General features: G+C 50.3%; 1 protein-coding gene across 1 annotated transcript in view; it reads right to left on the bottom strand.

Annotated features, from left to right (window-relative positions):
• Positions 1 to 13,614, bottom strand: part of Spock1 (sparc/osteonectin, cwcv and kazal like domains proteoglycan 1) — a 480,143-nt gene extending 466,529 nt beyond the window's left edge. The window contains exons 1-2 of the mRNA NM_001271297.1: positions 13,459 to 13,614; positions 12,669 to 12,854 (exon numbers count right to left, since the gene is read on the bottom strand). Of these exons, the coding sequence (NP_001258226.1) occupies positions 12,669 to 12,854 (186 nt within the window). The 5' untranslated portion in view covers positions 13,459 to 13,614. The remainder of the gene's footprint in view (positions 1 to 12,668; positions 12,855 to 13,458) is intronic.
• Positions 13,615 to 18,150: the final 4,536 nt, after the last annotated feature.

The following is an 18,150-nucleotide window of genomic DNA, read 5'->3' as shown; positions in this document are numbered from 1 at the left end:
TCTTGGAGGAGGAGGAGGCAGAAGGAAGGGATGAGCTGACACCAAGTCCTGCCACCAGTCTAGGCTGGACCACACCATATTCCTATTGTCCTAAGGACCCATTATGAAGAGCAAAGCACCAAACAGAGATAATGTTCCCCACCTGTGCTCTCTAGACTTGTAGGCAACTTGAACTAAAACTAAGACAGGATCCCATGTCGCCTGTGAGGCTACTGGGCTCCACGGCTTTGTCCTGGGCTGTGACTCCTTTCCTGTCTCAAGGGAGAATGCTGGACTATGCTGGACGTGTCAAACCCTCAGCACGCAGAAGCCAGGAGATTAGAGCTGAAGTGTTCATGCTGGAGCCACAATCAGGGCACCCTGGAACAGGCCAAGCTGGAAACATGCTGGGTCACACAGCACAGGTGACACTGCCGTGGGGTCATAGAGCAGGTCTTCAAAGCTTGCTGTTCAATATAAGAGACAGAGATGAGCTGTAAGCAAGGACCCTCCCTTGTTTACAGTAAGGCACATTAACAAGCTGGATGGTGAGACAAACGCCAAGGGACAGTCCTCACCTGTCCATCTGGAAACCGTCAACTCTGGGGGAAATGGAAATGTTTTACTCTGCATTCCCCCACCCTTTGAGGTAAGAAAATTAAATAGGCCTCTGGTTCACAGTGGAGACGTTTGCTGTAACTCACAGGAAAGCGCAGAGCCATCTTGAACGGCTCCCAGTAGCTCTTTTTCTCAACAAAAACAATAAAAGTCACATGGCCTTGAGGATACTGCACTGTCGACAGTAAGTTACCACATTCCCCTCCAAGGACATGACACAGAACACGTTTATTCAAATAACCCTGACTTTAACCTCAGAGAAGGCAAAAGTTGCAAGAGAGTGTGTGTCTCAAAGTAGAAGCTCCCAGAGGGCAGGGACTTTGCCTCCCGTTTCCCACCTGCCCCCCTCCCCGGGACCTGGGAAACTATGCACACTGGTTTCTTAAGTGAACGGGGTAGAAAGCAGCTGGGCAAACGTCCACGTCCTCGTCTTCCCCAATCTGGCACAATCCTTTGAATTTAACATCATTAGCAGAGAGAGAAACTGTGGTGGTTGGTAGTGGTTGATGACTGAGAGGGGAGGGAGACTTGGTTCTCTCCAGGGTGTGGACCCTGGTACGTGACCCCTGCCCCCAGTGAGTGACAAGCCCTACATTCACTCGCGCAATGACAGCGCTAAATTGGAATTGGTGAGTTATGGGAAAGGAAAAAGAAGAGAGCACACCAGCTTAGGAGGAGGGAAGGGAAGGGGGAGCTGGGAGGACTTGAAATCCAGGAGAAGGGGACACTGCGTGCATGCATAAAATTCTCAAGGAAGTTAACTTTTCAAGCATCATAAGAGGAGTGACGTTCGCATAGGCTATCATGTTTACAACCTTGGCCTGGCTGTAGGTTTCTTTTGTGGGACAGAAGGTTCCATTTGTCCCTGCCCACACACTGTGGCAACTCAAAATGTGGCCAGATGTGGCCAGAGTCTTCAGGGATGCAGTCTTCTCCAGATCGAGACCAATGGCCTGTAAAAAACACTTCCAGAGAGCTGACCAGACTCAGAGAGGTGGCTTCGTGCTCCCAGCTCACAGATGACACTGAAAAAGCACCCAGAGAACGGTTCCCTTGCCTTCTCCACAGTAAGTACACCCAGCAGGTCTGGCGAGAGCTGTGGGCGGGAGGAAGTACCGGGTTAATGAAAAGCAGGCAGATGTCTTAGACACACAGGAAGACCGAGCGGGGGCCCAAGCCTTGTCTGTATTCTATAGAAGAAGCCACTTTGCCGCCGTGGTGAAGATGGACTTGATTTTTAATGATCTCCCCTCAGCCTCTTCCACCACAAGGGCATTAAAGCATCTATAGGATGCGCCAGCAGCAGGGGATTCGTCAGCGGCAATTGCACTTAAGAATCCAGCTTGGAGCATCTGCTCCCAATTATAAGTGAGACTGGGGTTCATTAATACTGCCACCATTTCAGCGGTGTCCCCGGAGAACTGGCTCTGTAGACATTTTCAAAGCCAGGTGCGGATGAGAGAGAGGGCAAAGGGTCTTCCCCACACTCAACTGAGCTGATGCTTCTCCACGGCTGTCTCCCAGGCAGAACCGGAGGGAAGTGAGGACCACCATGCACTTCCCTGAGTAGGACCCACTGCCTGTGCGTATCCTGGTAGGCATGGTGGGTTACACCATCCTTTACCACGAAACACGAACACTCAGCACAGGTAAGGGTGGCAGATTCTGAGGGTTCCCGTTCAACACAGATGCGTGTATAAGGACACCAGGCATCTCTGCTCCTTGAAAATGTGATACAAATGCTTTTTAGATTCAGAAAGACTCTTGTGCTCCAAAATCAGGAAGAATAAAAACCATTCCTTGACCCTCACTGGAACCCTGGTTTGGCACATTATGGAATGCATATATTCACTGGCGTGATCTGACACCTTAAAATGTCCTTTCTGAAGCCCGACAGCACATTTAAACGTCTACGCTGTGCTGCTAAGTGAATGAGAAAGAATGTGCGTGTTAAGCCATAGAAACAGCTTATAAATTATAGGAAACTTTAGAATTGAAAAGTCCAGCTGGTTTGAGATGGTTTGTCAGGCAAAGGCATTTGCTGCCAAGGCTGATGACCTGCGTTCAATCCCCAGGACCCACTTAAGGGAAGGAGGAACTGACTCCTACAAGGCATACCCTGGCCTCTGTAGATGTGCCTTTGTGAACACGTCAATCCCCACAAAAAATGTTAAAAAAACTGTTGAAGTCTACTGAACACAGAAATGCCACCCAAAGAGTTAACATTCCCTGCATAGTGGACAAAAATGAGTGATTAACTTCTCTCTTTTTTTTTTTGTATCATCTAACTTTTTAAAAAAATTATCTATTTCTTTAAGTTGTTGAAAGAATAACAGAATCCTGTTAAATATAGACATTTTTTCTATAGTCCCTTTACCTACTTTTTTTTCTCTAACATGCAAAACACTACCGTGTTCTTAACTGCTTTCATCCATGAGCTTGGTCCTCTCCTGCTCGCTTGCTCTGGCTCTGGTGTTCTCAATCTCTCTCTCGCTCTCTCTCTCGCTCTCTCTCTCGCTCTCTCTCTCTCGCTCTCTCTCTCGCTCTCTCTCTCTCGCTCTCTCTCTCGCTCTCTCTCCCCTCCCTCCATCATTCCCTTCCCCTCTCTCTCTCCACACACACACACACTCTCTCACACATTCTCACACACTCTCACACTCACTCATACACACATACTCACACGCACTCTTACACACTCATACACACACTCTCACACACACTCACACACACTCATACATACACAATCACATACACACTCACACACTCAGACATACTCTCACATAGACTCTCACTCTCTCTCTCTCTCTCTCTCACACACACACACACACACACACGTTCCATTCAGCTAGAAGAGTGCCTGAAAAACAATAGAGGCTCAGCATAGTTTTTACTTGGATCCGTGGGTTTGATTATAGGTTTGCTTCTGGTCTTTATTTTTAATTGCATGTGTTGCTACCACTGAATTTTGATTCTGTAGTAGCAAAAGAAATTGGCCTAACCACTTTGGGAAATGGTCCAACCACTGCTCTTAAAGCTGAATGCTCACTTTCTTACTACAGTGTGCACTGGATCCCACACTAGATGTGTCCCTGGGAACCTAGGCCCACCCAAAGACATGTCCATGACGGTGTTCTTATGTAATAAAACCCAATGTGCCAAGTGCCCCTTGGTAACAAGTTGGCCATGTTTGGGGTATTCATAGCACAATGAAAGGAAAAAGATAACACATACCAAAGTGAAACTCAACTTTGGTGAACAAAAAACAGACACAACAGAGGGATATCAGACACAACAGAGGGAAAGCAGACACAACAGAGGGATGGCAGACACAACAGAGGGATGGCAGACACAACAGAGGGAAGGCAGACACAACAGAGGGATGACCAGTGTTTAGGACCCCAGAGTCAGGCCATATGGTAGTAATTGTTCACAGATTTCAACATAAATCCAGGTGAGCTCAGGTAACCTGACAACAAGGGCAGGCGTGAAAGCTTCATCTACGATCTGCTAGAGGTATGGTCTGGAATCACAAGAAGTAGAAGGTGCCAGAGAGCCCAGTGTGCCAGACTTGCTGGTCCATTTGTAGGCCTGTTCCTTGCAGAATGACTCTGAACAGGTTTCTCCAACCACTACGCACGTCTTGGCTTGTCTCAGGCAGGAGCCATGTTCGTCTCCCTACTGTACCTAAGCACAGCTTGACTGGTCAGTCTCCGCATAACAAGCACAGGGACAAGCAAACTAACAAGCCTGCTGAGTTAGTATGCCAGGATCTGTCTCTGGAAGGCAAGAACACATGTCTGGAAGGACTATAGAAAGAAACTATTCAAAACTAGGTGCAAGGAGCTGGACACGTGGTTCAACTGTCAGGGCACTTATCCTTGCAGAGGACCCAGGTTCAGATCTCAACACTCAGCTGCAGGGGGGGTATGATGCCCCCTTCTGGCTTCCATAGGCACTGCATGCATGCGCTGCACATGCATACGTGTTGGCAAACACTAACAACACATAAAATACAAATATATACATCTTTCTATGATATATGTGCAAAGGTTCTTCTGCAGCGTTATTTAAGCCAGCAGCCCCGGCACACGAAAGTCTCACAACTTCCAAATACCAACCAGAAAGCACAGTAGTTGGGCCTTCACGGGGATGGCATTTCCACCGAAGTGACACAGGAATCATTCAGGAAGATGAAAACAATGGAACAGACCAGGCCCTGGGGTTAACACAAGGCTGGCTGTTGTTATAAGGAAAACAACCAACGTGCATCTTGCTCAAAGTGCTGGGCACTCACCAGGAAGGCCCACACAAAGTCCCAGGAGCCTCGGCATACCCACTAAGGGCAGAAAGATCTTGAAAAACTCAGACTCCCCAGAATAATGGCACAATGGGAAAACCCCCAGGTGGGCACATGTCTCTTCAATGGACTCTTTTCTCCCTCTTGGCCATAGGTTTACTGATTTTAGGCACCGTGAATTTACTATCAATTAGGGGGGATAAAATCAACCAAGTGGCGTAGAGTGAAGCTTAAGAGTTAGGAGGGGAGGTCAATGGAATGGCTTTGGAACATGGGATCCTGTCAGCGCTTGCTACTGATTGGAATTTGGCCTCTGAAGGCAGGAAGATTTGGTTTTGATGGTTTACCCAGTCCTCTGTGGTGGTGAAGGTCTCCATCGATCTTACTGTACTCATGGGTTCAAACATCTCTACACCAAACAGGACTCACACGTTACTCCAATCCACAAATGAGCAATGTATTGTTCAAAACTGACGCAGGGCACACATGTACTGGAAAATGGGATCTTTCCTTCCCCTGAGGTCAGTGGAAGCCCTGTTGGTATGAGGTGAATTTGCCACTCTCACTTTGCTTCATGGTGTCGGTTACTGTAACTGACTTCAGAGAGCAAAGCCTTTCGTGTGCGACCTCAAAGTCTGGACTCCACTTGTTCTCAGCAGTAGGAGAGAGGAAGGGAAGGGAGCACCTCAGGAGTACCTCAGGGGCACCTCGCAAACTTCGGTCTTATTTTAAAATACTGACCTCACAAAGCATCCAGGAAACTCTGCAGCCCCTCAAACAGCAGAGGGAACCAGGGCTCTAAAGCCCAGCTCACTTGACTGGAGACAAACACGCTAAAAAGGTTATGTAATACCAGGGTGTGAGCCCAAATCCACACAGCACAAAGGCTATATAGAGGGTGGCACAGAAAGGCACAGGAGGGGAGAGAAGGAGTAGGTGACCTCCCCAGTGCTTGGGCCATCTTTGTACTGTAAGTTCGATAACTGACTCTTTGGTCTCAAAAACAGTGTAGTAAACCGAAGATGTGTGAACATGTAGGTGAGAGAACCCTAGAATAAACACTCCCGATAAAAGCACCTTACAGGCTTTCTTACTTCTGGACCCTCAGCCCTGTCCGTGCTTCTGTCTGGAACACAGCTGTCTGCTCTCCTCCCCTGCTAACTCAGACCGTCTTCTGGCTCAGCCTCTGTTCCTTCGCCAGAGATGGAGGCTTCCCCAACCCAAAGCTTTCCAGAGCTCCTCCTCCCGATCCAGGCTCCAGATACCCGGTGCCTCCTCCTCCCAGCTGCACCTTGGTGACTATGTGAAGGCGGTCTGTCTCACACAGAAGATCAAGGCCCCGGGACAGTATAGACTGTGTCTGTCCCCTGCTCCCAGCACCTAGCAAAGACCGGGTGTGACTGGCATTTGAGGATCATCTCCACACCAACAAAGCACCCATCTTGGGATCGACTATTTGTTGTTGCTTAGGTTCCCCTAAGCCCTAGCCAGTGTGCTCTGACCGCTGTGAAATACAGGTCCCCGAGTGCCTTGAATGAGCAGGAACTGAACAGCGGGTTATTGGGAGAGACGGAACAACAGTCTGGCCAATCCTAGGCCTACTGCCAATGGGTTCTAAACCCAAACCTGGAGCTTGGGGGTAGACTTGAATCCTGTGGGAACCATCACTAGACTGTGTGGGTCCTGTCCCCAGAGGAACAGCCTCACTCAGAACCGAAACCAAACGGCAGGTATCTGATGTGCAAAGGGACTAAGAAAGCTGTGATAGCACACGGCAAGCTGGACCGTCCGCCTCAGGACCCCATCACCTCTCTACCCATAAAACCAGCCTGGGCAAATTATTTCATCTCCTACAGATATGTCTTCGGAATAATTACCTAACATGGGGGAAACGAGGCCATGTGTCTAAGTAGCTCCCCATGTAACACACAGCACAGAGACCCCTCGTGATAAGAAAGGCAGGTGGAGTGGCAGAAATGGCTCAGCAGTTGTGAACTACAGAGCGCTCCTGCAGAGGACCTGGGTTGGCTCCAAGCACCACCGCCTACTGTAACTCCTGTGTCCGGGGTTCTTGTGCCCACATCTTGCTTCTTGGGCTCCTTCGTGTGTGCATAGACACGTATAGGCACATACATGTAGGTACATGAACACACATGTTTTAAAAGGTAAACACAGGCTCCCTGAAAGTGTGTGAGTTTAGAAACTGGCTATGTCTGGTTTGAAATGTCGTACTGAATAAAGAAATGTAATTTTTGTAAAATGGCTAATTACCAATTTTCCTCCGTCTCCTCAAGCAAAATAACAGCTAAGCTAATAGTTGGTCAAGGCTTTTCCCTTGGGGACTCTTACGGGTCAGGTTCTCTCTCACTTCTTAAGCTTGTAAAATAACTTTGCCAGCATGTCTCAAAGTCCCTGGTCTCCCAGAAATGCGATCCAGCCCTGCCCCTGTGGGGAGAGGGGGACTGCAAAGACCATGCAGAGGTGGGAAACTCGGCTCAGTCAGTCAGCAGAGACAAGAAGCCCTACCACCATCCGCCAAGCAAGACCTCTCTTCTCTCTACCAAAGAAGACAGGATGCTCTTAGGCCTGTCAACCCTGAAACTGACCCAGGGAAGTAATTATTTCTCTCAGTGGCCATGTGGTTCAGAGGATTTAAGACAGTGGGTTCATTAAAGAGAGTCGGGACCGCAGCTCATTTATGTCTCCTTGAACCTGTTCAATCAAAATGGCTCTCCGTTACACTCTGTCACCAACCCACCTCACGTGGTAACAAATTAATGACCAACCCACTAAGTCACGCCATCTCTGGTCACCAGCCCCATGGACGAAGTCAACAGTCTCCCGCCGTCCCAGAGGAAGACCCACTTATTTTAAGTGAGATGCTATGATCAGAGAGCCACTGCCACCCACTCCTGCCACAGAGTGCCACATCCCACGGAGCATGGTCCGTGCACTCTCATTAGAGTTCCAAGCCTAGGCCGCTCAGGAGTAGGACAAATGCCATTGAAGGCAGTGCTTCTGACTCTTCAGGCTTACTGGGAGGTAATTATCCTGGAGCTAAATGTCAAGGCTGGTTTGGTGTGTGCAAAAGAAAGGAAATGTCATGTTTAGTGTAAGCAACAATATTATTTTAATCAAATCAGAAGCTCATTATTAGGAGATAAAGCTTGGTACAACGCCGGTAATAGGCTGTGTCTACCTTGCTTCCCACCGTTCAGGTGCAGGGCCGACTGACATGGGGAAGAGTTGCTTACCGTGTGATTTGGATAGAACTAGGGACAAGATACACAGGTAAGAACCATTCAGCCCCATTGGTTGCAGGCCCCAGGACCCTCCACATTCAGGTAGCTCTGGAGTCCTGGCTAAGAAGCTCAGCTCTCTTGATACACAGGCAAGGATAGTGGTATTTTTTTCATTGGATGATTATATCACAGGAAGTGTCTTGAACAATGCCCGACACATGGTAGGTTCCATAAACGTTTGCGATTATCTGTTTCTGCAATGTTAAATCATTTCCTTACAGCCAGTGGGTATTATCTTCATGAGAAAGAAAAAAAAACTTTTTTTTAAAAAAAGATTGTGGAATAAGAAAGAACTGGGCCACAGCCTAAGTTACCAGAGACAAAGGCTTACGCTAAACCTGCTCCCTTTTATAGGTCAGAGCCGCGTACTTAGGAAGCAGTTAAATATTTACAAGGATGAATGAAACGTAGGAATGAATAGCAGGAACTTGGTCAAAGCCAAATCAGATTTGAGACATTTTGATGTCTCAAACTCAGACCGTCACGGGGCAGTCAGATACGTGACTGCTAGAGATGGAGAAAGTACTTTGTGGCTTAATATAAACACTAGCTTTCGGTACTTCCTCCTGACGATGAGGATGGCGATGGTGATGATGGTGACGATGACGTTAGATTCACCCCATTCCCTGCCCACCAGTCCCATTATCTTTGTTTTCAAGACTGACCTGTGCTGCCCCAATATCCTTGACTAGGTCATCTACTGGAGAGTGGTCAACTTACCAACTGCTATCAGTTGCTACAGAAAACTCTCCCCTTCTCCCAGCAGCTGACAACTGCCAATAGCTCATGACTTGGGAGTGAGATTGTGTGCCCAGTTCCTCTCTCCAGGCTGGCATTTGGTCTGGTTTGGGCTTGTTGTCTCAACCACGGTGAGCTCACGTGGGTCGCTGTCCTGCTTATAGCTTCCTTCTTTGATGTTATATTTGTGAAAAAGTCCAGGCCTCCCTCTGACCAAAACATCCCAATTTCTATTCTTTATAAAGTAATAGACAAGCCCATGTAACCACAAGCCCATGGAGGAACCATAAGCTCATGAAGGAACCACAAGCCCATGGAGGAAACCACAAGCTCATGGAGGAACCATAGGCTCATGGTGGAACCATGAGTGTTCAGAGGATCCACCATCTGAGCGTTTTTATGTCATTATTGGATCCCTAACTCCAGAAAACTAGTCATGAGGTCATTCTAATGGTTCAACTGGGGATAATGAGTATTCGTGTCCTGAGAGTGACAAGACACTTTTAAAAGCGGCAGTTCAGGAGCTGCCATGTCACCTTCAGCAATGCCACAGCACATTCAACAGCCAAGAAAGCAAGGGGCTCACTCCACCATTGTGTCCATTGCCAAGTCAATCCGGTTGGTATGATCGCTTCTCTGAAAAGACTGCTTGGAGCCAAGCACATGGGACTGCACACCTATAACCCCAGCACTAGCTAGACCAGAGGGTCAGGAGTTCAAGGCTGGACTAGAGGAAACTGTCTCAAAACATCAAAATAAGACAAAATGAAGATAACTCTTGGCTTTTAGTTTGCCAAGATCAAAAGTCACTTCTAAGTGTCTATCACCCAAGTCCAACAAAGCAATGAGTCAGCAGTGAAAGATGGGTAGTTTTCTTTCACAATGAGTTTCAGAAAACCTGAGGCGCACGTTTACCATATTCCTTTAAAGTGATCACGGACTTCAAAGCTGAAAGCCCCAACCAGGCACGGTGGCGCACGCCTTTAATCCCAGCAGCTGGGAGGCAGAGGCAAAGGGATCTCTGAGTTTGAGGCCAGCCTAGGCTACAGAGTGAGTTCCAGGTCAGCAGAAAACAAAACAAAAGCGAAGCCCCAAAATGATAGGCCAAGAAGGTTTTGTTAACTTGGAACAAGGCCTGGCTTGCTGGAACTCATCAGGCTGACCAGGCTCCTCCCACCCGGCGTGGCCCCTCCCACCCGGCGTGGCCCCTCCCACCCGAGATGCACTTTCTTACCCCAAGGGTAGCCTGTGTCTGGAGAAACCAGCCTCCTTCCCGGTCCCCGAGGGCTTTGCTACTGCTAAGGCCCAACTAAAGATAGTTGGGCTTGCTCTAAAAGGACCCCTGATCTGAGTTCACACCACTTAGAGGGGTTAATGGCATTCAATTATATCTGAGCCACTGCAGGAATCACGTGACTCCATGAAGCATAGAGAATGGTTGATGATTGATGGTGTTTGCAAATGTTTCAACATCTTTGGATGTTTTTAATGGTTTGCTGAGCTGAATTGTCGTTTTCACAAACTATACGCTGCTAAAAGCACTAGTTGGGCGCTAAATCTCCTCTGGAGGCTTCCTGCCTCGTGTTTGAACCTTGGGCCTTTCTTCAAAACAGCCATGAAGGCGGCGTTCCTAGTCATGCTGAGAAACACGAACATATAGCACTCTTCCTAAAAAGGAGTCCAGATCCCCAGAAGAAAAGCCTGAAGCTGTGGTGTAGCAAGCGACCCAAGTCTCACCATCAGTTAGGATTCGGTGGGAAATATTGGTCTACTATTTTTCAGTCAAGACCGTGCAAGGGAAAGATAAGAAATAAGCTGTTCATTTTCTTAAGATGCAAAGCTTAAACCCAAGGCGCCCTGACAATACAGACCTTCACGCAACCCATAGATCCAGCAGGCTCAAGTGTCCACCCATTCCCTGTTCCGAATTACCCAGCAGTGGCCGACCAACCTCTAAACCAGCCGTCCTCGACCTTCCTAGCGCTGAGACCCTTAAATACAGTTCCTCATGTTGTGGTGACCCCCCCCCCACTAACCATAAAACCATTTTGTTGCTACTTCATAACTGTAGTTTTTCTACTGTTAGGAACCACAGTGTAAAACCTGATATGCATGGTATCTGATATACAAGCCCCCCAAACAACCATAATGCAAATGTCTGATATGCGGTATCCCAAAGGGGTTGTGCTCCACAGGTTGAGAACCACTGCTCTAAACCAAGCCCAACTTACCGGGGTGTGTAAGGGCTCATCATGTGCCTGGATCCTCAACCCTCACTGACACGCAGTAATTTAAAGCAAAAATAAAACTGTGTCTTTACCCTCCATGCTCCATCCCACACACAGGGGCGGTAGCATCACTGTCTGGCCCTCCAGAGCTTAGCTGAATAGGAACTGCGATGCAGCTAGCATCTCTTTATGTTGGGTCCAACAGGCAGATCTGTTGCAGACAGCCCCAAGTACCCAAGTGTTTGTTTGAACAAGCTCTTCCCAGAAGAAGCTCCTCCAGGGAGGCGAGGGGCTGGGAAAACATAACAGCAAATCCCCACTCAAGACTAAAGTCGCTTCTCCTGCTGGGAGGGAGACCTGGACAGGTGCTATTTAGAAAGCACAGGGAGGCATCTGAAGTCATTCAGCTCCTCAGAGACCAGCACCCTGCAAGACCTGGAGATACTGAGAATAGGCTCTAAGGAAATCCAGTGGAGAGAAGTGTGGGGTCCCCTCCTCTACCTCTACATATAAGCCATGCCCTGTGATGAGAGCGTGGGGTTCAGTGGTATGACTCAGGTCACCCCTTTAAATATATTATATATATGGTATGGCTCAGGTCATGCCATGTATATACATATATAATTTTTTAAATGTCCTAACACATACACTGCTGTATAAAAACAACATTCAAACGTAAAAGCTTTACTCATTGTAAGTCTTGGACATTTTTACAATATCGAGAGCATCTCAGGGACATGGATTTCTAATGATCCCTTAATCCCTGCCACTCTGGGGTGTCTTTGAAGGGGCTGGGAGCAGGTCCTACTGGGGGGTGCTCCTTGCCCTATCTTCTGGGGGCACATAGGTATGTAGAAGTCAGGGTTGTGGTGGAGACAAACAGCAGATGTGCTCCGAGATGCTCCGGAGTTTCTACCCCACATCCCAGCCAGCACTCTCATGGGGCAAGGGGTCTGATTCTCTGGGCTGTCTGCTCTCTTTTCCCTTCCTCTAAAGTCTGGAAGGCTCCAAACCACCACACTCTTCCCTGTCGTCTCATCAAGCTCATTGCCAGGAGACTCCTGAGACCTCCCCCCAAGCCCGCCGTATCTGCCTCCCTAATAAATGAGCTCTGCTTGCTTGTCCATTAGGGATTTTTTATTTTCTGATGCACCCTAAAAGATGACCAAATCCTGCCGCTCCTAGGAGCTTCCCTCCAGGGCTTGGTAAAGTCAGTCCGCCATCAGAAGCTCTCAGACACTTGGAGAGCCTCTCTCCCCAAGCTGCTCAAGGTTCGTGCCCCGTGTCTGCACGGAAGGCTGCATTGATCCGACAAGTGCACACACCTGGACTACAGGTAACACGCAAGAGCACCCAGCCTTCCAAGTTCTCTTTAAAGTTCCTCTCAGGCCAGATGTATGCACTGTGGACCTCCATGGCAGGTTTGGACCCACTGCCCCTACTCCTACATCCCCCTCTGGTTTCCCCCCATTTTCTACCCCCAGGGCTGGTAGCAGCCGTACTCACATCTCGGAAGCGGTTCCAGTACTTGTCACGGTCATACTGGGAGACGGTGCTCAGCCACTGGTCATTGTCTAGGAAATTGGCGTTGTTGAGGGCCGCGCCACCGGCCAGCGCGTCCAGGTGCCGGCTGTCCACTTGGAGGAAGCACCACGCCGCGGCAGCCGCCGCGAGCACCGCGATCGCTGGCATCTGGGGGCAGGGCACACGGGCGTGAGCCGGTGACAACAGGGCTACCTCAAGCCCCTCACTCCCGCCGGGTGTCTGGGCGCCTCGGGGCGCGCACAAGCTACAGCGCCTGGGGATCGCGGCGGGGACAGGGTGGTCCCTCTCACACCTGGGACGGAGGCTGCACCTGGAGAGCCCTTACGAATGGAAACAGCTACTAACGCAGAGCCTGGGTCACAGATTCGGGGCTGCCGTCAAACTATAGAGGAACCTCTCACCCGCTCCCGGATGTGGGGCTCCAGTACATCTCCCCAAAACCCGGATGCTCAATGTGCCAGCCGCACTCCCACAGACGGAGCCCCACAGCTCTGGGGCAGGGATGGGGATAACGGCGCTCTGAGCATCATCCCAGGCTCTGGCAGATGGGGGTTCCGGGGTGCCCTCAAGCCGGGCTTCCCATCCCAGCTAAGGCAAAGGTCTCCCTGCTCCCGACCCGCGGCTTCTTTGCAACAGGGACACGCAGAGACGCCCCCAGGCCCTGACCCTGCCGGCCCGGGAGATGGCCTCGGGAAGATCCCAACTACCGCAAATATGCCAAGTTGGGGCTCAGTGTTCTGCGGGCACATACCTTGGGAGCCCGCCCGAGTCCCGGCGCCCGAGTTGCTGGTGTTCCTGTACCGCGGTGGCTGGGAAGGCTGCTGCCCGGCTCGTTCCCCTGCGCACCTGCCGCTGCCGCTGCCGCCGCCGCCGCCGCCGCCGCGCGTCCGGCCGCTTTGTGAGCCCGCAGCGCTCTGGCTCGTCTCGGGCGCGGCGTCCGCGGGCGGAGAAGCCCGAGCTCGTAGCCGAGGCCTCTGGCGCCCTCTGGCGGCTACTCGGCGCTGAGCGGTCCCATTCGGGAGCGTGATTCATCCCCAGCTCTCTGCAGGGCTGACACAGATTTCAAACCCAGGGGAATGATGTTAGAAGGCCAAGAAGTCACCAGTATTAAAGGACTCTCAACGAGTAGGTGGTCGGGACACCCGGCTCAGAATCTCTACGGTGGAGAGAGGAGAGAGCCTCCCGACTTTCTGAATCAGCATAGCTTAACGGGGTCTCGAAGAGTCCGCCCTTTAAATGAGTCCCTGGTGCGTCTTGCGCCAATGTTTGAGTGAACTTCTCTATTCCCTGGTCCAAGCCATACATAAACCCAGTATCTCTAAGTCTGGTCCCCACCCAGAGCTACCCATAAGAGTCCTGTGGAGGGGGTTGGGAATTTAGCTCAGTGGTAGAGCGCTTGCCTAGCAAGCACAAGGCCCTGGGTTCGGTCCCCAGCTCCGAAAAAAAAAAAAAAAAAGAAAAAGAAAAAAGAAAGAAAGAAAAAAGAAAAAGAAAAAAAAGAGTCCTGTGGAACCGTCCTCCGGCTTCAAGCTCAGGACAGAAGGAAAGGACTGGCTTTACCCGAGCCCTTGCTTCTCTTTCCGAATACTCAGCATGTTTGGTTCATTGGGGATGGGAGGGGCTTAACAGGTGCCCCTGCCTGCTTCTCTATGCAGCTGTAGCCTACTGCCCAGCCCTCAGAGCCAAACTGACCACACACATCCACCAAAACCCTAGTCCCCTGCACACCTGCTCTCTTTCCCTTCTGCCTCTCGCTCTGCTCCCTCCTCACGGCCTCACTTCCTACGCAGGCTACCCTTGGGTTCAGACCCCAGTGGCAAGGGCTTCTCCAGCGCTGGGCTCACTTTGGCCTCGGTCAAACTTGAGCTACCAGAACCTCTGAATGCATTCTGCAGCTGCCTCATCTCCACTCGTTCAGAGATTTGTGGTCCCTGTGATTCAGGGCAGGTCCTCAGTGACACTGCCCCAAGAACTCAGTGTTTCTCCAGCTGCAAGCTCACTGCGTTCGAGGTCACTTCTTCTAAGCCTGCCCTTCCCGTGGACTCTAGGACAATACGTGCCATCTTGTTCCCAGCTGCTCCTCCATGCACAGGCACCATTCACGACACCTCACAAACAGTATCAGAGGAATTCTGAGCCTCACTTTTCAGTATGTCACCAAGATGATGTGGCCGGTTGTGAACTGTGCTGTAATAATTTGGCTACGGATGGCCTGGTTTAAGTTGGACTGTGACTTATTTTAAGCACTGGCTGAAATGCAAGTCTTGGGCAGTTCTCTCCTCAATAGGAGAGAAGTGGGGTCCTTTTTTCATGTTGGGGAAACACCTCACCCAGGGAATATCTTATCACAGACGGGAATGAATACACCGAGTGTCTGATGTCACGGCGGGAGCCAGAGAGGCTCCGGAGAGTGAGAGGAATACGTCTCACATTTCGAGAGAAACTTACATGCCAAGTTAGGGCTCGGTGATCTGCAGACAGGTATCTTGGGAGCCCACCCGAGTCCTGGCCCCCGAGTTACTGGGTTCCCGAACCACAGTGGCTGGGAAGGCTGTGGCTCTGGCTCACATGATGAGGTAATGTGCAAGCATTACCTCAGCGGTCCTCAGCCATGTTTTGTCAGCAGCCCTGTTCTGAAGAGTCATCCCCGATGTCGTTTTTACCTCTTCATAGCCAGTTCTTTCACGAAGCCATCTTATCTACCTTTGCGCGGACTAAGGGATCTGTCACACCAGCCATCTCCCCTACTCAATCTCTCTATGAGCTCCTGAAGCTTGGCCTCTCCTGGCGTTTTAGTCATCACTGGTCATCTTCTACACCTGAGTCTCAGCCATGCCTTCCTACCCCACCTTAGCCTCCTTTCTTTAGGCACCTGCATCCCTTTCGGTCCCCTGCCGAGAATCTTCAAGTCGGCTCCAGCCCACAATGGTTTAGAAGCTCCCCACTCTATTCCCAGCTTCATACTCCACATCTCAGGGTGCCCACGGGGCATATGTTTTTCACACCTGTATCCGCGCAGGCTTACCTCGGAACTTGACATTGAACACTCAATAAACCCAGCGATGGGAAGAACAAGCAAATGCCTCACACCTCAAAGTCTTAAACCCCCTGTCTCCAACCTTTGGGCCTCCAGAGCAAGTCTCTGATTTTTCTGGGAAGACCTGTCCCCAGTTTAATTAGAGGGCACCTGCTCTTGGCCAGGTGCCAGCTTCACAACTGGAATTGTCCCTGTAACCACTGTTCTAGGAAGGGCAGCCAGCACTGCACAAGCTGGAGGCGGTGTCCGCGCAGGCCTGAGCCAAGAATGGACTTAACCTTGTAGTAGGGTGAAAAGGCTGGCAGCTGGATACCTGCCATCCGCTCAGCCGGCGCTCCTGGAGGGGGGGGGGGGGACGTCAGATTTATTCGGCTGTAAGAAGCACCCAGGACCAAATCAATACGGTGCCTTGGGGCTGTATTTCTGCTCTTCATTGGCTCACACGCAAGTATAATAACTCCTTGTTTTAACATAGTTCTCATTTCCAAGGAGCCCACATGTTTTATTTTCGGTTTAATGGATCCTCAAACATGTGCTCCTGGCTAGACTGAAGCAGACAGAACTGTCGCCACTTTTCTGCCAAGGAGAGGGGATTGCAGGAAGAACTGTGAAGGTCACAGAGAGATGGTCTAGCCCGGTCTAACCCCAGAAGTCACCCCCTGGGGACCCTCTGCTGGCAGGCTGGGCTGAGAACTGCCTACTGGGCTGCATTCAATGACAGGGGTTCATTGTTTGGCTGTCTGCCTGGGCTTATTTTTAGCCACAAACTCATATGTCTTCCTGACATATGTCATCTCCATTTCACTACCTCGGCTGCTGAGAGTTCAAACTGTCGACAGCAGGATGCTTGTGCCTCATCTCTGGTCAAGCCTGCTCCCCCAACCTATGTCCCCACCTCGGGGAAGCGCCCTCCCAATCCTGGCATCGACTTTGACCTTCTCAGCCCCCCCCACCCTCGATGACCTTGTAGGGCTACTCTACTGGTGAATTCTTACCAGACGCCCTCCCTCACAGCTGATTTCCTGCCTCTCTCACCTGCACTGCACTGCACTGCCCAGGATCCTTGGCTGGGGCCTCTATCTTCTGACCACATAAAATTCCTGTGTGGGCACTGAGAGAGGGAAGGAAGCCCTCCATGGGTGTAGAGTCTTCTTCCCCATGTAAACGTGACTTCTCCATATTTTCTGCTTTTGCTGTCCCCTCAGTATAAATACCTCACACCTCAGCTTAAGGTCCTGTGCCTCCCTCTGAGCCCTTGGGCTTCCCCCTCCCCGTGCTGGATTCCTGCCTTCCATTGTGATCACGTACCCACCCTGACCCTCTACTGAGCCTTCTCTGTGTGGGCTCCCTACAGTCTGCCTGCTCTCCTCTCTGCCCACCCTTCTCCTAACAGCCTGTTCTCTCTGTCAGGCTGCATCATCACCCCAAGTCCTCAGACATCCTTTCCCTGACGCCTCCAACCTCAAGGCCCTCAGAACTACTTCCTACCCATTTTTGCCGGACACACTTGGTGGAAGGGAGGCACAGTCTCATCCAGGTCTGTACTTCTTACTACTGAGTCTGCAGCGCTTTACAAAACCGCACGCACATAGTAGGTGCACAAGAAATGCTGGCTTAATTGGGGGATGCATGCTCAAAGCTCTGCACATAGTAGGTAAGCAGCCAATGCTAACAGAGCGAGCAAAGGCTCAAGGTTCCATGGGTTTTTTATTTCTTTCATTTCTGAGAAGCAAGGAAGCTCCCAGGTTTATGTTAAGAGATTTGAGGCCCCCAAAAAACCCCTTGGGTAGAGACAGGACCATGAGAGAGCTGTGACCTTGCCCTTCCGGACCAATCTGCCATAAACATGATGCTATAGTCATCCTTCCCTAAGAAGAACAGGAAGGAAATGGATGCATTTCTTGTCACCATGGAGAACAGCTCACCCAGCAGGGCCTGTAACTTTTATGAACACATTGATCGCACCCATTGATCCCACAAATGCAGAAGTCAGGTTCACTCCATCTCCCACATCCCCGGCAGCCATCCCTCCCTCCTACACATGCCTTCCTGACTTCTTCCCCCTCTTCAGAGCCTTAGTGAATGGGTGACCTACCTCAGGAGCAACTAATCTTAGGCCAATGCGTATTTCACAAAGAGAAGAGAATAAATACCAAAGCTCTAACAGTCAATCAACTACACAGGGTCAAAGAAGAGGGAGCTGAAGTCCTAATCAAAGGTAAAAATGACCCTGGTGATCAGTACCAACAACTGATAATAACACGACATGTGCCCATGTCAAAGAGCCCCCACCTTATCTGATTGTCACCCTCATGGCGAGCCACTATGAAGTAGGCATGGTAGTCAGTCGCTTTGATCTGATAAAAACATTGAGTCCTGGGTTGTAATTACCATTGTAATTGGCCA

The sequence above is a fragment of the Rattus norvegicus genome, chromosome 17, assembly GCF_036323735.1.
Source record: "Rattus norvegicus strain BN/NHsdMcwi chromosome 17, GRCr8, whole genome shotgun sequence".
Classification (NCBI taxonomy): Eukaryota; Metazoa; Chordata; class Mammalia; order Rodentia; family Muridae; genus Rattus; species Rattus norvegicus.
The sequence above is the reverse complement of the archived record's forward strand: the minus strand, read 5'-3'. Positions and strand labels throughout refer to the sequence as shown.